Source organism: Eschscholzia californica, unplaced genomic scaffold (assembly GCF_041429995.1).
Source record: "Eschscholzia californica isolate CP2 unplaced genomic scaffold, dmEscCali1.0.p SCAF_3, whole genome shotgun sequence".
NCBI classification, from domain to species: Eukaryota; Viridiplantae; Streptophyta; class Magnoliopsida; order Ranunculales; family Papaveraceae; genus Eschscholzia; species Eschscholzia californica.
Genome location: NW_028238420.1, coordinates 43582937 through 43607977, shown reverse-complemented (window position 1 = coordinate 43607977; position 25041 = coordinate 43582937). Strand labels below are relative to the sequence as shown.

Genomic DNA, 25041 nt, shown 5'->3' with positions numbered 1-25041 from the left:
ATGTCTTTGAAAAAAAAGAGACATTTGAAGTCCATCATGTGATCAAACAACAATAATAATATTAAAATAATAAATGTCTACCAAATGTCTACAAATATTCACAGATGTCTACGAAAGTCGAAAAATATATTTTTGAAATGTTAGTATAAACATATTATTTCATGTGATTAAACAATAATAATAATATTAAAATAATAAATGTCTACCAAATGTCCATCAATGTCCACAATATTTACAGATGTCTACGAAAGTCGAAAAATATATTTTTGAAATGTTAGTATAAATATATTATTTCATGTAATTAAAAAATAATAATAATATTAAAATAATAAATATCTACCAAATGTCCATCAATGTCCACAAATATTCACAGATGTCTACGAAAGTCGAAAAATATATGTTTGAAATGTTAGTATAAATATATTATTTCATGTGTTAAACAATAATAATAATATTAAAATAATAAATGTCTACCAAATGTCCATCAATGTCCACAAATATTCACAGATGTCTACAAAAGTCGAATTTTTTTTTATTAGCACAAATATAATATGCATTACACATTTTGTCAGTGGACGCAAGATCTTAAAATGTCCCCAGGACATTTTGTCTATGGATCAAATGTCTTGAAATGTCTATAAAGACATTTTGTCTACAAACTCTCAATGTCTTGAAAATGTCTATGAACACATGTTGTCTATAATAAGTCATCCGAAATGTCTTGAAATGTCTACGGGACATTTTGTCTATGAAAGTCTGTGAAAGTCCCGCTCCACTACCCCCTTAATTTTTTTTTTTGTTGAACTAGCTTTGCATTAATTTATAAAAACGTTATTACAATATTTATCAACTAAAATACAAGGAACATTCTTCCACGTCTTGCTTTTGTTTCTTTTCCTTGCCCATTTCGCTAATTTGTCTGCATTCGAGTTGAGTTCTCTCCTTGTGTATTTGAATTGGACCGCATCGAATTCTTTTCTACTTTCTTGAATTCTTCTGATGTGGATATGAGATTGCCAGCTAATTGTATGATGTTTGTTGTGAAGGTGTTTGATGAGATTGATGTTGTCACTTTCAATGATTATTGATTTATGATTCTTTGCTTTCGCCCATTCTAAACCGAATAAGATTGCCATGGCTTCACATTCTTCACTGTTTCTCGCTCTCGCTGATTTGACTTGCGCTGCTATAAATTTTGATTCTACATCATGAGCAATTAAACTGATTCCCGTATTGGATGTTACATTTAAGAACGATGCATCTACATTAATCTTAATAAAGTCATTGGTCGGAGGCTGCCATTTTTCTTTGGTTTTTTGGTTGTTTTTCTCGGGTTTTTTGTTATATTTCGGAAAGTTTTCTATCATTTTGATAATTTGATGGAGATCATTGATTTCATGTTGAAAACAGTGGTCACATCGTATTTTCCATAAGATCCATAGGATAGTAGTAAAGTGAATATTCTCTTTCGTATAACAAAGGTCAGGATTTTCTTCCCACGAGAAGATCCACTCCTCAATGGACGTGATATTCTCTGAGATGATATTGAATTTGAACCATATATTTTTCGCTATAGCACAGTGTAATAGAGCATGCTCAATAGATTCAGTGTTTATGCAATTTGGGCATTTAGTGTTGTTATCAATGTATTTACCAATTCTCTCTCTAACAGGGAGAGCTTTGTTACAAATTTTCCATATGAAGATTTGGATACGTGGAATGGTCGGGAGAGACCAGATGAACTTCCAGTTATGAGAGCTAGGATTCTGGGTGATATTATTGGTGCTTAAGTGATGGTACATAGATGCAACAGTGAATTTACCCGATTTGGTGAGCTTCCATTTGAGTTGATCTTTACCTTCGTTGTTCACCGGGATGGCTCTGATGAGGTTCTGAGTATTGGAATCAAAGTTGGCATTGAGTGCATCATTACTCCAATTGTTATTCGTGATAAGCTGAGCCACTTTGGTTAGATTGGAGTTGTTGTTGTTTATCAACGTTCCATTTATTTCAGGGATCCAGTTGTCAGACCATATATTGGGTTGAAATGACAAGATTGTTTTTTTAGACAATCTTGTTGTCCTCCGGACAGTAGTCTTCTCTGCATCATATATTTGTTTTAGTTTCATCACATTGTGGACACCTAGTGTTTTTTAGGTTTTAAAATGAGTATTGAATCTATCTCATAGAGCATTCTAATGGGACACCTAAACTCTAACAGTCAGAGTGTCACTTAGGAATTTTAGAGATTTTGTTGAAAAAAGTTTTTCTAACGGGACACTCTACTAGACATTCTATGATGACGTGAAACACTTATTAATAGAGACTCTCTCGGTGTCACTTTAGAATTCTAACAAATGAAAACTCTTGCTTTTAAACTGCTTTTTATCTATTGAATTGAAGAGTGACGTGTGCATTAAGCAGAGGTATTTTAGAGATCTCAATTGGAGAAAAACGAAATTAGAGTGTCTCTATATTGACGCTTAGGAAAGATAATCTTTATTGACACTTCATAACTAGGACTTTTAGAGTGTTTGTTAAAGTGTCCCATGGGAGATGCTCTTAATTTCAATAGATTATCGAGATCGTCCATCACCCTTTGGTGTAGTGGTAGGTAGGGGTGGGAATCGGTTGGGCTCAGACGCCCACGGGCAATTTTATTTCAGTCTCGGGTGGATCAGGTTCACATACTTTGAGCCCGTTAATGATCTTCGGGCTGGTCATTTTCCACCTTTGAGGTGTCCGCAACCCGTTAGTGCCCGCGAGCCCGATCGAGTTTTGGCAGACGCGGGCAGACCGGACTCCGAGTAACCTGTGAAATTTATGGTTTGAACTTGAGTCTAAAAGAGTGAAAAAAATTTAGGGTTTTTTAGAACTGAGTCAATAGAGATGAACAAATATATAGATCTTGACTTTTACAAATCTAGTAATAGAAGAACAAGTTTGTAGATGGACAATACTAGGGTTTTTCTTTTAAATGAATTAATCAATACATGTCCAAATCTGCTTTGTAGATGAAATGAATAGATTAACAAATGATATAAAGAGAACCATTCATGATTTCAGCAGATTTGTTGATTCATAATATATGTGTTGATTATAAAGAGAACCTTTCTAGAGTTGTAGATATAGAAAGAGAACAAAGAGTGAGAGAGAGAGAGAGAACATATCTGTTGATTTCTTACCATATGTTGGTTAATATTAGGGTTATTTCCCAAATGACCCCCAACTTTGTGACCAGCTTCCTGCATGACCCCCTACTTTAGCAAAAATACCCATATGGCCCCCTTTTTTCAGTTATCTTTAACTTTCCGTTACTCTCTCTCCTCCATCTCACTTTCTCTCTCTGCCACATCATCGTCTTCACCAACAGGATCGCCGGCCGGCGACCTTCAAACTTTTTTTTTCTCTCTTTCTATTTTTTTTTTTAAATTCTCTCCCCCCTCTCTCTAAACACTCCGGGGAAGGGAAACCCTTAGCCGAAGTTCGAGTTGTTCAAGAACAGACAGATCTGTTATTGAACAGACGGTGAAGGTCTGTTTTTTAATAGATCGAACTCCGGCGAAGGATTTCCCTTCGCCGAAGTGTTTAAAGAGAGAAAGAGAGAGAAAATGAGATGGAGGAGAGAGAGAGAGTAATGGAAAGTTAAAGATAACTGAAAAAGGGGGTCATATGGATATTTTTGCTTAAGTAGGGAGCCAGACAGGAAGCTGGTCACAAAGTTGGGGGCCATTTGGGAAATAACCCTTAATATTATCAGTTAACATGTCTTTTACAGAAAAATATATAGAGAGAGAAATAAAAAATCGCAGATAAAAATACACTTTGGATCATTATAGGGTTTAGGCTTTAGAACTTCTTCATCTTCGGATCATCTTAGGGTTTAGGTTTAGAACATCTTCATCTTCGGATCATCTTAGGGTTTAGGCTTTAGAACTTTAGGGTTTCGGTTGGTTTAGGAGATTAGGCTCTTGGTTGAAGAAGAGAAGGGAGAGACCAGAGACGGAGAGAGATCAAAGAGAGGGAGGAGGCGTAAATAACTCAGAGAGAAAGAGGGGCGTTCTAGGGTTTTTAACATGACGCCCCTTCTGATCCAACGGCTGAGGTCTCCCCCCGATTCCTCGGTCGTTGGATCAATCAAATAATTTCGGGTTATGGTCGGGCGAACTCTGATTAGGCAGGTTTACGGGTTCAGGTAACTAACGGACGACCGGGTGGACGGTCGGGCGGACGTTAAACCGGCGGTCATATTAAGTCGGGACTCGGGTTGAGGGTCTTGTCCGAGTCCCGCCCACTATAACCCGAAGGAACGAGCCAGGTATGCCCGACTCGAGTCCCATTCGGTCTTCGGTACTAACGGTCTGGATGGATTGAGTCCGGTCTCGGGTTCCTGGACCGTTTTCTCAGCCCTATTAATAGGACATCCTTCTTGAGCCTATGAGGTCTTGGGATCGAGTCTCAGTGGAAGCAGTTTATCACCAATATTTATTCCATGTAATTTAGGCACTAAATAAAGTAGATGTTGTCGGACTTTAGGCCTCTTTAATTATTGGTTTAATTTAGGCGGTTTTCGTGCTTATCACATCTTAATGACATATCAATCACTTGTAACAACTAATCGTAGTGGATTTCTCAAAAATAAAATAAAAATAAACTGTGGAGATCTAATGCTTTTTATGGTTTGAAGAGCCTATCTCATCCACAAGTTTATCATCGGGTATTATTTTCCTCCTTGAATTGTTTTCTTCTTTGAATTGTCTATCTTATCAAAATCCTTCATGTCTTCCCTATCCTCCTTGAATTGCCTATCTTATCAAAATCCTTCATATATTTGCTACCCACATTAAGGGGAGAAATAAACTCTCTAATTATTCAAGGAAAACAAAGAGAACATGGAAGCTAGGAATGAAGAATTCATGTAAACAAGGTAAAAATAAAGAATTGTTCATATATTAGATATTGTATACAATTCAATCGAACTCCAATCTCAAAGAGCCACAAAATTATTTCTGAGGTACATTTATTATTGATCTCCTTCTTTTCTTCCAAATCCACCTTTTTCATCCAATTAAACCCTGCACACCAAATATCAAATCCAATTAACTCCACTTTCAACAACAAAAATAAACCAATCAACTTCTACAAATATCGTTGTAGTGTTTATCAAGGTGGTTCCCACTCTCTTAAGTCTCGAGTTCGGTACATAGATATTGTATTACTTTCTCCAAAACAAAGAAGTGAGAGATAGTGAGCAAGAATTATTGTCTAAATTCGATGTTGATCTCGATCGGTGGCCCAGAAACATCAGCAATCATTTTAAATGCAGATTCACAAAGAGCCATAGTTGAACCAGGGACCGACGGACGGGAGACGGAAGTAGCTTGACGGTCAAAGATACCCACCTGATTAGAGTCAAAAAAATTTTAATGGGGTAATTAAAGATACCCCTCATCACTAATGTCCAATTAGATATACCTTTTTTTAATTGAATATCAGGGATACCTCCTTTTTCGGATTTAAAAGTACACAACTACCCTTATTTTTATTGTTTTTTTTTCTTTGATCTCTTATACCTCTTCGATGTTATGCTTATCAACTTATTTTCGTTTTTCATAGTTTTTTTTTTCTCTTAACCATTTTTTTTCTTAATTTATCAACAACATTTATTGAAACTTTAAAATTGATAAAGATGTGATGAGGTGGCGTAACAGATGATGTGGCGTGAGTTGGCAGAGAGAGAAAACATGATGGAGGAGAGAGAGTGACGGTGTTATAACGGAAGGGGGCCATATGGGTATTTTTTGTAAAGTAGGGGGCCAGGCGGGAAGCTGGTCACAAAGTAGGGGGCCATTAGGGAAATAACCCAATAAAATAACACCTATAAAATTCATTCTTATAATCTTCGAACTCCTTGAAATGAACTAGGAAGGATTGCCCGTGCCCATAGGGCATGGCACGGGTTATACCTAGTCTAGTTTAATTTAAAGCATATAAACAAATCAAAATAAATGTTGAACCTTAAAATCTAACCTCTCATTTATCAAGCTCAGATAGAATCCAATTTTTTCGCTCATCTATATTCATCATGGTAAACATCATTTTCTGCTCTGGTGTTTTTAAAAATTTTGCCCCTTTCATTTTCATCGAGTAGTCCAGATCAGGAATATCATAAAGTGCTTTACACCAATCATTTGCACTTTTCTGAACTAGTTCTTCAAGACTCGAAGCCATTCGTTCACTAACATCATCTTGATGTGACTTTGCTCGTTTTCGTTGGACATGTAGTTTGCTTTTATTAGGTTGTTGGAATCCACAAGTATTATTCCTCGCGATTAGAGGGTCGTTATAGTTTGAAGTTAGGGAGAAAGAGATGTGAGCAGAGAAGTGTGAGATGACTAAACGGGGAAGATGAAATATTCGACTATTTGAGAAGATGTAATCGTTTGACATGAAGATGAGAGGAAGGATGACGATAAGCTGCCATTGAAGGAGGTGAAGGAGATGATAAGTATTTGTTGACATTACACTATTCAAATCTTTTTTCTGCTGAAAATACACTATTCAACTTGCCTATGGGAAATCATTGACTTCTCTCTCTCTCTCTCTCTCTCTCTCTCTCTCTCTCTTATACTAATAGATGCTTATGGACGTTTCAAAAAGAAAATAGATGCTTATGGGGAACCATTGCAACAAGAAAAAGATACCTACTATCCTGTCTTTACTTAAATATGGTATCTTAGACTATTCAAACATAGAGATAAGGTTGTTCGAAGTTGAAGGATTCTCAAGTCTATCTAAATGGTCCCTCATTTAGGTCTGTCATTTGGTATTATTGTGACCATATTGAAATCCAGTGAAAGAACATTATTATTTATTTTTTATATTGACTGCAATAGTTTATTACGAAGATATTGATATATCAATACGGTGTCATAAGCCCTCTAAAATTTGACTAGCTTTATGTGTGACTTCCTAAGTTAGAAGAAATGCCAAAAATTGTTCTCTTTTTGTGTTTCTAGGTTTGGGCAAACAAGTTAGCTTTAACTTTTCAGTATTGTCTTTATATCTTTTTCTGCCCTAATGAATTGTCAACATTTGGTCGTGACGAAGATGGAAAAAGGTGATAAAGAAGATGAATACGGTGGTTGTTGTCAAAGAAGGCGGTGGTCACCAGCCCCAATCACTGCTAAAAATGTTGAAAAAGAAACGTTGGGTATATAGTTTTAGATCCTCTAATTTGGAGCCCAAAATTAATTTACTTACTCTTTTGTCCAGGTAAAAAGTATTAGGATTGACGGGGGATAGGCCCAAAAATATTAAAATACATAATTCCGGAGGCTTGCTATTACCTCTGGATTTGCTATTACCCCTTTAAAGGGGAATCCCATTCCGGCAGAATATGATTCCCACGCTATGAGAAAACAAGTGAGCAGGTAATTTACAAGGAAAGCTATGACTGAGAAAACAAGTTAGCAAGTATTACAAGGAAAGCTATGAGAAAACAAGTTAGCAAGCATTACAAGGAAAGTTATGAGAAAACAAGTCAGCAAGTAATTTTTTTTACACACTCAAAATTCCAAGATTGAAATCTGAGTGGAAAATGAGAAACTTATGAAATGAATTGCTTCTTCCTCATCATATGCTCATTGAGGTAATAATTTACAGCTCTAGAGTCTAGACAGCAAAAAAATGTTATCCAGTTCATCTAGAAAATCTCCTTTTGATCTAGAATTACACGACAAAACTTGAAAATGAATATCCGCCTAATTTTACACGAAGCACAAAATCGCTAAGCTTTTGTACTTGAATTGAACTTTGAGTATCTATTCTTTAAATCTGCAACTAAATGTCCCATACCTGATTTATGAAGATCCTTCATTACTTTGATATAAATCGGAAAATTGGGTTTAAGTCCCTTCTCGATCATAACGACAAGAAGCTCTCGAGCTTCAAGCAATCTTCCCTTTTTATGATGAAGACTTGCAAGTAAACTGTAATTCACATTACCCGTATACCTATATTTAGCAGACATATCGATAACATATTTATACGCCTCGTGAAACCTATTAGAGTGAAAATAACCCTTAATGAAAGCTGCATGAGTCGTTAACCGAGGTTCTAGATTTCTATAGATCATCTGATTGAGGAACTCAATAGCGAAATCCAATCTCCCATGTCTACTAGCATGATATATGAATATCTCGAAGGTTATTGCATCGGGTAGGTATCCACATTCATCCACTTTATCTACTAGATTACAAGCTTCACTGATTTTTCCATTTTTACATAGGCTACCAAGTAAGTAATTATAAGAGTTCGAATTCGGGTCACACCCAAATCTCTTCATTTCATCGAATAACTCTTGAGCTTCTTCAAATTTGCTATATCGACATTTAGCCCAAATAAGAACGTTATAGTAAGAAGTTTTACTCGTTGTCTCTTCCATCACATAGATAGCTAAATCAAAGTAATTCAAAGTACAAAACATCTTAATCAAGGCATAGATGCCGGAACCACGAGATGAACCTCCAGCCATGTTTAATGTTTCAATGACTTTCTTCACATAAACCCTAAGTTCAAATCCATCAGAACAAGAAACAGGTAAAAAAGCAAACCCTAAGTTCAAACCCATTGAAACCGCCATAAGCCTAAAACCGCCAATTGCATTTAAACTGCCGATTCCCATTTGAAATCAAATTGTCATCTAAACCGCCTCTACCAAAAACTGCCTCTTACACTTTATTTAATCGAAACCAAATATCGTATGTTTTAGAGCTTCATTAGGGAACTTATCTATATTTTAAATACTTAAATCTGGTACGATTAACTGACATTAAGATATGATGTAATCACGATTGTGTTGAAATTAGTTTGAAGAACTATGGGCTTCTAGTTCATTCACTGTACTCTACATCAACTCTCCATTTGCATGATTGAATAGGAAAAAATGCACCTAATTAATCATGTTGAGATGAAAGGTACCTTTCTAGTCTTTTTTTTTTTTTTGATGAAAATACCTTTCTAGTCAAATGATATTAAATTCTTGACCATCTTCAAATTACTTGGTTGTGATGTGTTTGGAATTTTCACACATTTCAAAGTGTTCACACTTGCAATTATATTGCCATGTGCAAGTGACTAATTTTCTTTTTCCATTGGTAACCTGTCCTATATCATTGACAAGGTCTAAATGGTATGATGTTGATTTTAGTAGTCCTAAAAAGAATGGTTATGACTTATGAATAGTTGATCCATAAATAGACTTGTTATCTAATACTCTTCTATATACAAGAAAATTGTATTATTCAATATTTTGGGTAGAAATGACTTGGATTGTTCCTCCCATCCTTAGTCTCGCTATATTTGTTTTAGTTTGAACACATTGTGGAGACCTCACGTTCTTGGGTTTTAAAATGAGTACAGCGTAGTATTGAGTCTATCTCATCCACAAGCTTAGTAAGCTTAGTTTCAATAGATTGTCGATATTTGTTGTTTTTTAGGTTTTGAAGAGCCTATCTCTTCCAGAAGTATATCATTAGGTATTATTTTCTTCCTTCAATTGTCTACCTTACAAAAATCCTTGATATATTTCTTACCCACATTAAGGGGAGAAATAAACTCTCTAATTATTCAAGGAAAAGAAAGAACATGGAAGCTAGGAATGAAGAATTCATGTAAACAGGGTAAAAATAAAGAATTGTTCATATATTAGATATTGTATACAATCCAATCAAATTCCAATCTTAAAGAGCCACAAAATTATTTGTGGAAGTACATTTATAATTGATTTCCTTCTTTTCTTCCAAATCTACCTTTTTCATCCAATTAAACCCTGCACATCAAATATCAAAACCCAATCAACTCCTACAATTATCATAGGAGTAGTTACCAAGTTGGATCCCACTCTCTGAGTCTCAAGTTCGATACACAAATACTATATTAGTTTGTGGGGGAAAAAAAAAGTGAAAGAGAGCGAGGATTACTGTCTGAATTCGATGTTGATCTCGGTCGGTGGCCCAGAAACATCAGCAATCATTTTAAATGCAGATTCACAAAGAGCCATAGTTGAACCAGGGACAGACGGACGGGAGACTGAAGTAAGTTGACGGTCAACGATACCCACCTGAATCGTAACGCCCGGAATACAATTTCCTTGCGAGGTACTAAGACATTTAACTAAATATTGTCTTCCACAAGAAGCATTATTATCCCAAATTCCTTCACTGGCAGCTGCAAATTGATTGTTCACTGGAAACTGACTCACATCATTCCCATAACAAGCGGTTGCTAAGATAAGAAAAGTTAATAAATTGTCAAGATGGATAGAATACGGAACAAAATTTGTTTGATTTATTGAATTTGGGTGTGTGGGTTGCACTTACGTAAATATGGGGAAGTATAGATTGAAGCGGTTCCGAGGTCAGCGATAGAGAAGGAGATGAAGATGAGAGGAAGGATGAAGAGAAGCTGCCATTGAAGGAGGTGAAGGAGATGATAAGTATTTGTTGACATTACACTATTCAGAAACCATTGACTTCTCTCTCTCTCTCTCTTATACTAGTAGATGCTTATGGGAAACCATTGCAACAAGAAAAAGATACCTACTTCCCTGTCTTTACTTAAATATGGTATCTTAGACTATTCAAACATAGAGATAAGGTTGTTCAAAGTTGAAGGATTCCCAAGGCTATCTAAATGGTCCCTCATTTAGGTCTGTCATTTGGTATTATTGTGACCATATTGAAATCCAGTGAAAGAACATTTTTTTTTTTATATTGACTACAATAGTTCATTACGAAGATATTGATATATCAATACGGTGTCATAAGCCCTCTAAAATTTGACTAGCTTTATGTGTGACTTCCTAAGTTAGAAGAAATGCCAAAAAATTGTTCTCTTTTTGTGTTTCTACGTTTCGGCAAACAATTTAGCTTTAACTTTTCAGTATTGTCTTTATATCTTTTTCTGCCCTAATGGATTGTCAAGTAGATCTGGCTTTCGGCAAAAGAATAACATTTGGTCGTGACGAAGATGGAAAGAGGTGATACAGAAGATGAATACGGTGGTTGTTGTCAAAGAAGGCGGTGGTCACCGGCCCCAATCACTGCTAAAAATGTTGAACAAGAAACGTTGGGTATATAGTTTTAGATCCTCTAATTTGGAGCCCAAAATTAATTTACTTAATCTTTTGTCCAGGTAAAAAATATTAGGATTGACAGGCGATAGGCCCAAAAATATTAAATTTCATAATTCCGGAGGTTTGCTATTACTTCTGGATTTGCTATTACCCCTTTAAAGGGGAATCCCATTCCGGCAGAATATGATTCCCATGCTATGAGAAAACAAGTGAGCAGGTAATTTACAAGGAAAGCTATGACTGAGAAAACAAGTTAGCAAGTATTACAAGGAAAGCTATGAGAAAACAAGTTAGCAAGCATTACAAGGAAAGTTATGAGAAAACAAGTCAGCAAGTAATTTTTTTTACACACTCAAAATTCCAATATTGAAATCTGAGTGGAAAATGAGAAACTTATGAAATGAATTGCTTCTTCCTCATTATATGCTCATTGAGGTAATAATTTACAGCTCTAGAGTCTAGACGGCAAAAAAATGTTATCCAGTTCATCTAGAAAATCTCCTTTTGATCTAGAATTACATGACAAACCTTGAAAATGAATATCCGCCTAATTTTACACGAAGCACAAAATCGCTAAGCTTTTGTACTTGAATTGAACTTTGAGTATCTATTCTTTAAATCTGCAACTAAATGTCCCATACCTGATTTATGAAGATCCTTCAATACTTTGATATAAATCGGAAAATTGGGTTTAAGTCCCTTCTCGATCATAATGACAAGAAGCTCTCGAGCTTCAAGCAATCTTCCCTTTTTATGATGAAGACTTGCAAGTAAACTGTAATTCACATTACCCGTATACCTATATTTAGCAGACATATCGATAACATATTTATACGCCTCGTGAAACCTATTAGAGTGAAAATAACCCTTAATGAAAGCTGCATGAGTCGTTAACCGAGGTTCTAGATTTCTATAGATCATCTGATTGAGGAACTCAATAGCAAAATCCAATCTCCCATGTCTACTAGCATGATATATGAATATCTCGAAGGTTATTGCATCGGGTAGGTATCCACATTCATCCATTTTATCTACTAGATTACAAGCTTCACTGATTTTTCCATTTTTACATAGACTACCAAGTAAGTAATTATAAGAGTTCGAATTCGGGTCACACCCAAATCTCTTCATTTCTTCGAATAACTCTTGAGCTTCTTCAAATTTGCTATATCGACATTTAGCCCAAATAAGAACGTTATAGTAAGAAGTTTTTTTCGTTGTTTCTTCCATCACATAGATGGCTAAATCAAAGTAATTCAAAGTACAAAACATCTTAATCAAGGCATAGATACCGGAACCACGAGATGAACCTCCAGCGATGTTTAATGTTTCAATGACTTTCTTCACATAAACCCTAACTTCAAATCCATCAGAACAAGAAACAAGTAAAAAAGCAAACGCCTTTTCGGTTAAGCATATACCCTTTGAAGAAAAATCTTTCAATACAATTAGCATTGATTCATAATCTTCTATTCTACCAAGATTATCAATAATCAAGCTGCAAAACTCCGAATTTCGCTTCAAATCAAACTGAGTTTCGTTAATCCACCGAAAAAAACGTAACCCTGAAACTCTATTATGGTTCAAAATCCCAAATATCTCACTAACTAAAACGTAAGAGAGAGTTAAATCCATCATATATAACTTAGATTCAATATCAGTTTCCTCATTTTTTATCAAACCCACAATTTGAATAATCTTTTCCCTTTCCTCATTGTGTCTTAGATTATCAAATTCATGCTTAAATTTGCTTCTAGTTGGTCGAGATTTATCAAAATCACAATTTTCTCTATTAACTGAAGTTCTAGGAGGGAAATTAAAAGGTGAAGAAGTTGAAGAAGATCGAGTACTGGTTCTTTTAGCTGGAGACAACGAAAATGTAACTGAAGACACTGAAATCGATTGAATGGAGTAAAGGGTATAACTGCGATGATGAATATTGATTTTTCTCCAAATGAGACGCGAAATCAAAGTCACCATTAAAGCTAGGGTTTTAGGGTTTGATGGAAAACAAAGACGTAGGACTAGGGTTTATGCTGGGGCAGAGGGTTTTTAGAAGAGAAAAGGGGGGAATAGACAGAAAAATGAAGAGAAGAAAGGAATTAGGGTTTATAGAGTACCTGTGATTGTTGTGAATGGTTGAAACTTCCATCCCACATATCCTCCAAAGTTCCAGCTTTTTTTTTTCTACAAACAAGAAAGTAGTAGATTTTTTTTTTGTTGAAAAAAGAAGAAGGTAGAGATGGTTGATAGGTTAAAATCCCTAATTGCAATTTCTTTTTTATTATTTGCAACAAAAATTATTTTTCTTTTACTTTAATCAATATCTTTTGAAATGTAATTACCTATGAATAAATGTTGTTTTGACAAAAAAAACATCTCTTGGAAATGTTATTTTTTGTCAAAAATGTTTCATTTAGTGAAGCTTCAAAACCTTAATACAAACGCACGGTAAATCTCCTTATAGTGTCGAAAAGAATCACAATTATTTGTGCTGAAATAGATTTTAGGCTTCATAAAAAAAATTAGATTTTAGGCAGATAGAAGTGAATAAAAAAATAAAATAGATACGTGTTCTGAAATAGATTTCAGACAGATAAATAACATACGAAAGATTTTAACCGATTCAATGTATAGATTGTTGAAATTACATTGTCATCTTAAAATTTCCACTATAACGATCAGTGTGAGCAATATGAAGGTTGACAAAGCATGAGTGTATTAAGTAGTTAAATATCTTATTGAACGCCTAATTTATGTTGTGTGGAGCTAAATCGACTTCTCCAAGATTATAAGACTTAATAAGAGTGGCCCTTCGCCAATTACAAGAATATTAAGAACTACTTAAAAGTAATTAGTATATAATATTTCTACAGAATATATTCCATGAAAACATTTTTATTTCGATGGAATTATTTATCTGATTTCAGATTCATAATATAGAGTAAGAAACACAAACTATTTGGAGCTTACTTTCGATTTATTTGTGAAACTCAAGTATCATGTATTTTTATTTCTTCTTTTGGATTCTTATTTACATTTCTCATCTTCATTGCCTTTTATCTTTTACAAGTAACTCAAAATGAAAATTTTTAGGATAAAAATCAAAAGCAATTGCACATCCTCCACTTGTCCAGCTCAGCTCGATTCTGGATAAAATATGGATGCCATCTGGCATAGGAATACACGTCAGGTTTGCCACTTGGCGTACTAGTCAGCTTGTCCTACCCGAAAACTTAGGATCTTGTTATCCATGCTTCCTCCTCCTACATTTTTATAGTTTCACTTGTTCAAAATGTTTCAATCCAATTATCACTAACAAGAACTAGATGATCACCATCTCTAATCAATCCTATATCATCAATTTCAGCTCTATCTTTGGTTATGACTCTGCTAGCTGAGAATCCAAATTTTGTAGAACCAACTCCAACTAATTCTTCAAGAGACTTCGGCAGAGAAACAACTTTAACTGCATTTCCACCCGTCTCAGGGCAACTTATAGTTACTCTAGCAGGATAAAGCCGGGGTGAATCGTGAACTGCATTTAAGGGACTACTTGGCGAAACTCGCCTGCTAATGTCACCTTGTTGGCCAGCTGACACAATACCAAATAGTGAATTATGAAAGTTGCTAGTTTTTTTCCTCTGAGGAGTTCCTCTTATAACATCCATGGGAGGAGTTATGCTTGCAGATGAGAATGGAGGAATTGTAGGTTGACTTCTATAGCTCGTAACGAGCTTATCGCCCGAGTCCACGGAAATTGCTGATTCTTGTTCGGGTTTTTGCTTGGATTGAAAGAGTTTTATGATTTCTTCATGAGATTGTTGAATTGCAAGTTCTCTTGGGGTCCATCCATTACCTTGTTGATCGATATCTGCTCCTTGTTCCAATAAAAACTTCACCATATCTAGGTTTCCTTCTGAGACAGCAGCATGAAGTGCAGTTCTTCCTTCTCGACTTGCGATTTTCAAGTCTCCACCATATTCGGCTATTTTCTTGAGTAAATCTAGATCTTTTTGTTCCACTGCTGTGCAAGCAAATTGTCCCACATCGCCAGAGAAAAGGTTTCCACCATTTTGAATTAAGATATCGATCACTGCCTCATGCTTACCTAGTATAGCTTCCCAAAGAGGAACATTCCCTTCGACATCTGTAAAAATAAGAATAGTAACCTGGTAAAATTGTAGGATGTAATTCTCGATAGAAACTTTTCCATCTTTTAATCAATTAGATTATATCAATCAAAGCCGTTAAGATGACATACTAGATCAGAAGAGGATTGCGTTATTAGAATAATTGCGAAAACAAAATAGTATATCGAATATTTAACAAAGTAATTATTAGTCGATCATTTAGAGAATCATTGAGGAAGGAAGTTGAAGGATTCATAGTTGACATTGGGAGATAAGTAACCATAAAAGTGCAGGCTTACAATTTAAAAATGGGATGTCAGCCTATAAAAATATAAAGTCGAAAAACATATGATGTATAAATAAAGTAAACACAGAGTGGACTTCATGAAAACAATGAGGTATTTTTATATGATAACGAAATTTAAAAATGGGGTTTATGATATGATGTATGAAGGATCATAGTTTTTGAAGAACGAATTATATAATGTAACATGAGAGCAATTGGGAAAGAATCAACCAAAAATGGAGATAAGGATTGAAAACTAGGTTCAAACTAAGACAAATAAGGATACCTCTGCTATTAGGATCAGCTCCATAATCTAGTAGGAGGACTACACAATTTTCACTCCCTTTAGCAGCTGCTATGTGCTGGTAATGAACAGACAGCAGATAAAATATAATGATTTAATTTTGTTTAAACATACAAATAAAAATAAAGAAACAAAAGATAAACATAAACAGAGAAATTATTTGAAAAAAAACAAAAAAAGTTACAAACCAGAGCGGTTCGACCAGTGTTATCGGACTCATTAGGATCTAAACCACGTCTTAGTAACTGATGCATCAGAAGATCATCTCCTCTAATTGTTGCAAAACATAAAGTTAATGGAAGGTCCATTCTACCCCGAGCAAGCATGTTCTCTGTTTCCGTCAAAACTCCTTTCATCTCTGGATCATCCATCTCTTTCAAGTGCTGCTCAATCCAATGACATTGTGTTCAAATATCTCAAATTTACCACGGTTGAGTAAAAGTGAATCTGTAACATTGATACTCCTTTTCAAAAAAAATGTACAAGGACTTGTTGGTTTTTCACCTGAAGGAGATTATTCATGATTATGGTCCCATCTCCAACATTTCCCTGAACAATGTTCAGGAATGTACTTCGGTTCAACCTAAGAAGTTGACTCAATCTTTTGGTGCGAACTGTGAAGAGTTGTGGTCTGTGACAAAGTACCCCAATCTCCCCACACAGATCCCCCTTCCTTGCTTCTCCCACAACCTGCATGAATGTTGATAATCTTAGGGAAAATACTTTGACCTTATATGATGCGGTAATTAATTGGAAGATTTAACAATTAGACTTGCCTGTTCTACTCCATTCTTGAAGACCAAAAATTCCTACAAGGAAGACTTATATTAGAGGCAGGTGATTTATTAGACCTCAAAAAACAGATCCCTCTGTGTAGACAAACGATTATAGTCTACAATAGTGAGCTTCAATTCTAAAGTTAGTGGCATCAAGGTTTCTGCAAACCCGAGAAGAAGAAGTTAAGTACTTACCACTGCACCTGTGACAAGTAGATAGAAGTCTGTTGGTGCTTCATTCTGTAAAATAACATCTTCTTTGGGAGCAAAATACTCGGGTTTCATCTCTGAGACCTTCATTTTAAAAATGAGGTGATGATGAGGTAAAGAGAAACATAAAAAAAAACACCGGTAGTTAATAATGTTAGGAGTGTCTTACTAGCTGGAAAAGAATATCGTTTGATACGCCGTTAAACAAATACGCCTGATCGACGAGAGTATAAAAGAGGAAGTGTGAAATACTTGATCGGATGGCTTTAGGTAGTGAATCGAGAGTCTCTTGCTGCTGCAAGCCTTCTGAATCAGTTCTAAATTTCAAACATAAATGAGAAAGCATCTGATCTTGAAGACGAGATGGAAGTTGGTGCCTTTGTGCGAAACCTGTGGCAGCATGAATGGTATCTCTCTATGTTTCCAAAAACAAATCAAAAGAGAAGATAAGAAAGGCATGCATCAAAAGTTAAAAAAATATGGCGTTATAAGCAAACTATATAGTAGATAACACCCACATAAAAACAGTACATAAAGAGTTCGGTTTTCCTAGTCCTGGTAATTCAAAGTTTTGATAAAGATTAAAAGATAAGCAAACTTTGTTGGTATTGTATATGTGTCATCAATATATTTGTTGTTAATGAGCAAGCTTATAGCATAGTACTCCTTTTTTTTTATTAAATGAAACATACTAAATATATAGCACGGGATGGATTTTTCATGACATCTAGGATGGGTAAGAGGGCACTGGATTCATGTGAACTGTAAAAAGAGTCAATTATAAGAGGCAACTGTACAGGAAAAGATGAAGTGAAAAAAAGAACCAATCAAAGTTCTTAACTCTTCTGCAATTTAATAGCTCTAAAGTTCATATTAGATGAAAAAAGCAACACGTATAGAAAAAACGTTACTTACAAATTTTCTAGTTCGACTAGTCCCGTGGACGACCAAATTGGTCATGTTTCCAATAAGATATGATGTTAAACCAAGGTTGAAGAGCATGTAAAAAATGTCAAAAATCATCTCCGAAGTATTCACAGGATGCAAATCACCATATCCAACCGTTGTGAGAGTAGTAATGGCCCAATAAACCGATGTGGAATAATGCATCCATATGCCCCGTTGCTGGAAGTCACTATATGATGAACCAATCCATGTCTTTAATGGGTCTTTACTGTGCGAAGCAATAAGAAATATGAAACACGCTGCACAATGAACTGCAAACAAAGTAACCTACAAAGAGAGTACACAACATTAGTAAGATAGCTAATCGCCAAGGAAATTTCGCCTTTCTATCATAGTTTCACGGAAATAGATTGATATTTCTCAAAGTAACTCACACCGATAAGCTTCAAACACCTAACCATAAAGTAGTTAAAGTTTTTGTCCTTCTCGAATCTGTGAAAAAAAGAAGAAGAATATCTACGATTCAAGATCACAGTGTATAATCGCTTCAAAATCACTAAACCAACTAATATTGAGTTATAAATTAAGAAACTGTATGTGCTATAAATTCTTTCCACATTGGTGTCATGTTCTTTCAACGTTTAGAGTTTACCTAGAGAAGAGAGCACTGACTCTACGAAGACGCCAAAGACGAAGCAAATTGGTATACCCAAAGTCCTTCATAGATGCAGGCTCCATCTTTTGAGCTAGTTCGGAGGGGATTGAAGATAAGACATCAAGTAGGAACCATGTTTTCAAATACTTAGAAGCAATTTTCTTTTGTTCATCGACGAGTACGTGATTCATTTTATCCAAATAAGCAACAAAGAAGGTGAGAATAATGTCTACTACAAAGAATGCATTAACAACATTATCTGCAATAGCAAGACCTCCCTTAGGTCTTCCAAGAAACCCGAATTCGAACGGTGATATCCAAGCTGTATAAAGAACAAGAATGACCAAAAATCCATCCCAAACTCTGCAACAAAAATTTGAATCTATATTACAACTAGGTGAAGGTGAAGTTCCCCTAATCCAATTCATATACAAAATCTAAAAAAGAAACTTTTAACCATATTTTATAGTACTAAGAAATTTGTTTGCATAAATAATCTCTAAAGTCAATATAGGGTTAAACTGAAACAACACGCCAAGAGGGGATGAATAATTAATTAAGATAAGGAGATTTTGAATAAGAGGAAGGTATAGAGAGAGAGAGAAACCTGTAACGACGATCATAAGGGGAAATAATGAATGGGCGGAGTTTAATTCGACGATTACTTCTAGCACCAAGAGATGGTAAAACACCATTAGAGATACTGTAATTACTTCCACCATCAATTGACATTTGCTCTATCTCTTGACCACACATTGCTACTCTACAAAACCCTCTATTCTCCATTTCTGCTCCCCTCAACCTATTCCCTCTCTCTCTCTCTCTTCCTCTCTCCCTCTCTCTCTTCCTCTCTCTCTCTCTCTAGCTTCTAGCTTCTTCTTCTTCTCTTCTTTCTCTCTCTATATATTTTGTCCTCAATGTTAGTCTTCTTCAGTTTTAATTCTCTTCCCCTTATATATAACAGAGAACTCCCTCCCGGCATAGACTTTGCCGATGTTAGAAAACCCTTCCGTCCGACCCCACACGATTCATCCTCAATTCGTAAAAGACAATGTTACCCTTCTATGATATTCAAGCAAACAATAGTCTACCACTTTTGGGTGCAGGCGTGCAGCGGTTGGATACCCCTTTTAAATTTATGAGGTCGTGAGATCGAATCTCGTTAAAGAAATTTGCCATTAAAATTTAGAGTCCATGGGTATATAGACCAAAATTAATTTGATAATAGGTCTATAGACCATTCTTCTTAGATTATGGATTTTTGGTCCTTTTACAAGAAGGGTATAAAGTATGGCTAATTTATTGGGTAATACCAAATGTATCCCAAATCAAAAAACCCCGGGTTTTTTGAATTTACGAGGGTTTTAGGAAACTTTCCCAAAACCCGTGGGCGTGATTTGTGGGGGATCTTTATTCAGCCGAAACAGATTGGATACCAATCTTCATAAAGACACTTTCTCTCTCTAAACCTACTTCATTTGGGATTTCAATCGGTTTAATGTACCTTGATTTTAGGATAAATTTAGGAAAAAACGGTTAGATTCTCACGAAAATTTCTCTCTCTTCTATAATCTGTTTAGAAACAAAATCTAAACTTTCCCAAATCAATTTTCTCTCTCTTCTTTACAGATTTAATATGAAGATTTATTAGCCAAAAATATGGAGATTTATTAGAAAAAAAAAGATAGAAACAAATCATAATTTCTCTCTCCTCTAAACAGATTTGGAAATCAAATTTTCTCTTTCCTATTATCTGAATCAATCTAGGATCAATTTAGCGTGATTTGGGGGTTAATATATATCACTTTCTCTCACTTAACTTTCAGTTTTGGAAATAGTATATTTTTCTGGGAACATTAAAGCAGCATTTGTTTTCATTTTTACTCATACATAAATACAAATCGAATACAAATTATGAAACAAATACGTAAATTATGTATTATTTATGACGAATAAACCATCATTAGTCAAGTATACAACGTAATTTATCAAATGTATTTGGGTCTTGTTCAGTAAATTACACATACTTTCTATTACATAACACATAATTTCTTTTACATTACACATCGTTTACATTCTGTTACCAAAAAATCGTTTACACTATATTGTCGAAGAGCATATGTAGTCTTGAGCAGGACAAACAACATTTACACTATATTGTCGAAGAGCATATCCAAATAATTTTGCACCACCAGGAAACAAATGACCAACTTCAGTAGCAAATTCCATAAGTAACAACAAAACTGCAAAAAGAAAACATATACATTTGTTAACAAAACAAACAATTTACTAGAAACGACATGTATAATGGAATAAATTATGCATACTGTTTGTTAAACTTCATAATGTGTTAGAAGACAAACATAACGTTAGTTCGAATCACAAGGTCACTGTTATGTGAAAAAATATGTATAATGTGCAATAAATTACATATAATTTTTGGAACATTTATTGTACTATAAACGGCAACTGTTTTGTGAAAAAAGTACGCGTAAAGTACATGTACTTTATATCCAGAGAAAACAATGAATCTGAATATACCGCAAATCTGAGTCCGTCAGTGAAGATGAATCTGATCTGAAAAAAACTTCAGTAATGATTAAACGAAAATCTTAAGATACATACCACGAAAATTGAAAGATATAGAACATACCTAGATTCAATAAAACATTAAATATGATATAAAGATCAAAGATTTCATTATTGATATTAAAATTTTAGAGAGAGAGAGAAGTTTAGACTTCCATTTCAGATCTATCAAAGATGGAAATATATATTATGAGAAAGATCTACAATTGAATCGTTTTTTCAGAAATAATACATAACAATTTGATACAGTTTAAAAAAATTAATTATTAGATCTTAAAAATGAATCTAAATACAAAACAGTAATATCAAATACATGAAAACAAAAACGAAATCTTACAAATGAATGTTCTCATTATGATTTTAGCAAAAATAATTACCTTCAAGAATTGATCTTCGATAAGTTTAATGGAGATGAATGTAGAGTTCTGATGTTAACAGTGGTTAAACAACTAGGTTAATGTTCTTGAAAATGAGATATACTATATTACGGTTACATATTAGATTTGTTAATATTTCTTTCATTATAATTCTGATTGGAGAGAGAAAGATGGAGACAATTAAGGAAATGATATATACATGATTATTTTGGCAAAAACGGTTACAAAATATATGGAAAGGTTATAATAGGTATTAATAAGGATTAAATATTATAGAGATTTGATATTTCTCTCGAGATGAATACAAATGGACTAGATCTCTTTTATGATGATTAATTCGGTTTTTAAATCCTTTTTAGGATTATAGAGGATTAAATCTCCTATTAGGACCCTATTTTTGGTCTATAGGCTCAAAAATATCTCATGAAGTCTCAAATAGGATTGAAAGTCGATGGCCAGTTTATGTGAAATTGAAGGCTAAACTAGAAGTAACATAGATGTGTTATACTTGTATTTTCTTACAAATGCCTATTTGTCTTCCTCCAAAATACTGTACTCTGTATCAAAGGTAATTTGTGAAAATGACAATAAATATTTTGTTGTCCTCTTTCTTGTACTATAATTTTTTATGTGTAACTAAAACTGACCGTTTGATGATTTTGGGTCCCACACCTAAACTAAATCAGTTATGGGTATATTGTGGGACCCATCATAAGTCTATTTATGATATACCCATGGTTGTTAGTTTAAGATGTATTAAACATCACATGCCTACTATTGAAACTAGGACCATTTATAAAATGACATAATATCATTAAATACAATACAATGGAATACATTGTCACCTTTAGAAGTTGACCATTTAATATAATTTTGCCAACACCAATTTGTCCCTCTTGTTAAAGTTGTAAGCCTTTCCTTAGAAATGGGTAATGGTTAAGGTCATAAAAGTAGTCTTTTTGGGATTTGAGTTTGATTTTCTAACAACAATTTCATGGGTGGTAATGTTGGCATTAGTAGGAGAGGTAGTAAATAATGTAAATGTTTATTAAGGTGATATGTTATATATCGTACGTTATGTAGTTTTATTAACTTCAAACACCTAACGGTACTTTCAAGAGGCAAGCCGGCACAATCACTCACGTCGACGTGAACACAGGGAAAAGGAAAAAAAAAAAAAAAAAGAGTGAAGACATGTGAGTATCCCTAAACATGGAAAAGTGATATGAACTACAAAGTGTGCAGTTAGAAAGCTCCTCTAATTTCTCAAAAAGGGAATGTAATTACTTTTACCAAAAGCATCCCTAGCTACTAACCATAAAGTTCTTTTAGCTTATATTTGGTGTCTTCATCACCTCTTTCTTGCTTATTTTACTGCTTAATTTAGTGCTTAAAAAGCAACTCACAAAATAATGACTTATAAATGAACCACCTTTTTTATAAAGATTAAACAAATATATTAATGGAACTAATTTTTGTTTGGTGGTTCCTTTGCCAAATTGTTAAATTTGGACTTACGCGAATAAGTGATCCACTTAACTTTTTGTAACTTGATTCTAAATTTCAGGGACGGAATTATAGCTAGGCCAGAGGGGGCCATGCCTCCCTCGACCTAGCCGTAGACCTGCAACGGTTACCGCTAAGACCATTTTTAAAAAAGTTATTATATAGAAAACGTAAGAAAAATCAAGTAAATTCTTTTAGGTATTGTGGTAATAGTCTTGGATTAGAATCCAAGTGACAAGGGTTCTATCCCACCATTAAACATTTATTTCTTTTTGGTTTAACATGTATTTTTCTTATGAATTTAGAAAGGTCGCGGCTTTGGGGAATAAAGAAAAATCTCTAGGGAATAAAGATCAAGTCCATCAATATTGACTTATGGAACATATTTATCTCTTAACCCAAAAATATACTTGATTGAAAACTGCCCCCTGATCTTCATCTTCTCTCTCCCTCTCCAAAACTTCCTACCACTGCAAATATTCCGGCCGCCACCATTTCCGACACACTCTCTCTATCTATCTCTCGATATCTCTCTTTCTCATTGTTTCACTCTTTCTCGCTTTCGCTCTCTAGATCTAACTCTGCAACACATTAGATGGGTTGATTTCTGGCGTTGATTTGTCTTGCAGAAAGTACTGTTTGATCCCCTTCTTTTTCAATATGAATTTGAACTTCAGGAAGAACAGATTGATTAGGAATAGAAGAAGAAGAAGAATTTGGGATCTTGTGTTGTACTTGATTAGTGTAACTAAGAATAGGGTTTTCGAAACAGAGTCATGATTGACGCCTAGATTTGGAAGATTTTCTATAAGTACAAGAAATGATACATGTACAATAAAGAATAAGAAGAATTACTGAGTCTAATACAAATAACAATCGAAATAAATACGGTAACTGTGTCTCCAATAGACATGGCTAGAGTTTAGAGAGAGAGTTTCCTGGAGAGAGAAAGAAGTAGTTGTTGGTAAGGGAAATTTGGTGAGATTAGAATTTGAAGGGATATCTAGTTGAGTAAAGAAGTAGAGTGAGTGTAATCATTCATCAATTATAGAAGTCCAGTCAGATCTGTCTTTTTTTTTAGTTTGTCCCACTACAAGTATCATGTATTCATGTCTGATGTGTTTAGTTTTAATGGAGGATCTATAAAGATGAGTTGATATGTCTTGCAGAGTTTAAATGTTGGTGTTTTGATTGTGGGGTTTTTTATTGGGTTGTGTTCATTGAAATGGATCTGAATGAGGGTGTATGAGGAGCCATTGGAGAAACCCAAGCAACAGATTCTACAAGTTTCTTAGGGTTTCATGTGAAGGGAGAAGATGAAGAGTAGGGAGCATATTTCAATCAAGTCAATTGTTGAACTAAAAAGTAAATATGCCTCCTTAGTCAAAGTCGGTTGACAAAATCTTTATTCCCTAGAGATTTTTTTTTATTCCCCAAAGCCCCCACCTTTAGAAAATCCTAACAATTTCATTTCTTGCAAACCTCATTTAATAATAGACGTTTTAATCTTCTTTCAGAGTTTGAGAAATAGAGCATTCATTCAAATGGATTAGACAACAGAAAAAAATTATGATTCTTTTAACAAAAGGTTTGTCTCAAATCTCTATTTAGAAGTCGATCTCAAGTGATGAAAGTAAAATAAAATTAACCAAAACCGTAGTTTTTGACCAATGGTACTACACATTTTTTCACATTATATACCAAAATCATTTCTTGTAAATGGAGTATAAATATAAAATGACCGAACAAAAATAACCAATTTCGTATTACATTGGCCCCCTTATTCTTTAATCCTGGATCCGTCCCTCCTGTTTAATATTTGAAAAACAAAAGAAACAAAGGGGTTGGATTAATTTCTTTTGTTGGGTAAAGATGGAATGTTGTGCCACTTAGTTTGGAAATGTTCTATTGTAATTTCAAACACATAATAAATGGGGTTTTACACATGTTCTTTGTTACATACCATGAAATACATGTAAATTTTGTTAGGGTGGGTGTAATATTTAATAAGGGTAAAAATGATACTTCAACTAAAAATTCCTATCCAAGATAGAAACCAAGAGAAATCTTCTCATATATTTTCAAGATACAGATAAACTAGAATTATGGATGTTTCTATATATGTTTCCACCTATTGTAATTTTTTTCTATTATAAATAAAC

At 34.4% G+C, this 25041-nt stretch overlaps 4 protein-coding genes across 4 annotated transcripts; all 4 read right to left on the bottom strand.

Annotated features, from left to right (window-relative positions):
- Positions 1-7601: 7601 nt before the first annotated feature.
- Positions 7602-8686, bottom strand: LOC147550603 (uncharacterized). The gene has a single exon (XM_086668477.1). The coding sequence runs from the start codon at positions 8684-8686 to the stop codon at positions 7790-7792; it is 897 nt and encodes a 298-aa protein (XP_086524603.1). The 3' UTR covers positions 7602-7789.
- A 989-nt stretch (positions 8687-9675) lies between these two features.
- Positions 9676-13118, bottom strand: LOC147550601 (EG45-like domain containing protein). The gene is made up of 3 exons (XM_086672524.1): positions 10383-13118; positions 9984-10287; positions 9676-9832 (listed from the first exon to the last, which is right to left on the bottom strand). Exons 1-3 carry the CDS (start codon positions 10510-10512, stop codon positions 9826-9828), a joined length of 441 nt encoding a protein of 146 aa, XP_086528650.1. The 5' UTR covers positions 10513-13118; the 3' UTR covers positions 9676-9825.
- Positions 11534-13117, bottom strand: LOC147550602 (uncharacterized). The gene has a single exon (XM_086672523.1). It carries the CDS (start codon positions 13115-13117, stop codon positions 11711-11713), a length of 1407 nt encoding a protein of 468 aa, XP_086528649.1. The 3' UTR covers positions 11534-11710.
- A 998-nt stretch (positions 13119-14116) lies between the features above and the next one.
- On the bottom strand, positions 14117-19500 carry LOC147550600 (potassium channel AKT1-like). Its single transcript, XM_086666541.1, has 11 exons — positions 19015-19500; positions 18405-18770; positions 18187-18244; positions 17762-18079; positions 17016-17261; positions 16832-16930; positions 16637-16669; positions 16365-16550; positions 16049-16243; positions 15843-15918; positions 14117-15287 (listed from the first exon to the last, which is right to left on the bottom strand). The coding sequence occupies exons 1-11, from the start codon at positions 19191-19193 to the stop codon at positions 14428-14430; spliced, it is 2616 nt and encodes an 871-aa protein (XP_086522667.1). The 5' UTR covers positions 19194-19500; the 3' UTR covers positions 14117-14427.
- Positions 19501-25041: the final 5541 nt, after the last annotated feature.

Coding starts and splice junctions, on each gene's coding strand:
- LOC147550601 (XM_086672524.1), bottom strand. CDS start 10,512: ATGTCAACAAATACTTATCATCTCCTTCACCTCCTTCAATGGCAGCTT. Junction 10,288..10,382: donor CTATACTTCCCCATATTTAC/GTAAGTGCAACC, acceptor TTCTTATCTTAG/CAACCGCTTGTTATGGGAAT.
- LOC147550602 (XM_086672523.1), bottom strand. CDS start 13,117: ATGGTGACTTTGATTTCGCGTCTCATTTGGAGAAAAATCAATATTCAT.
- LOC147550603 (XM_086668477.1), bottom strand. CDS start 8,686: ATGGGAATCGGCAGTTTAAATGCAATTGGCGGTTTTAGGCTTATGGCG.
- LOC147550600 (XM_086666541.1), bottom strand. CDS start 19,193: ATGGAGAATAGAGGGTTTTGTAGAGTAGCAATGTGTGGTCAAGAGATA. Junction 16,551..16,636: donor TCAAGAATGGAGTAGAACAG/GCAAGTCTAATT, acceptor ACATTCATGCAG/GTTGTGGGAGAAGCAAGGAA. Junction 16,244..16,364: donor TCATGAATAATCTCCTTCAG/GTGAAAAACCAA, acceptor TGGATTGAGCAG/CACTTGAAAGAGATGGATGA.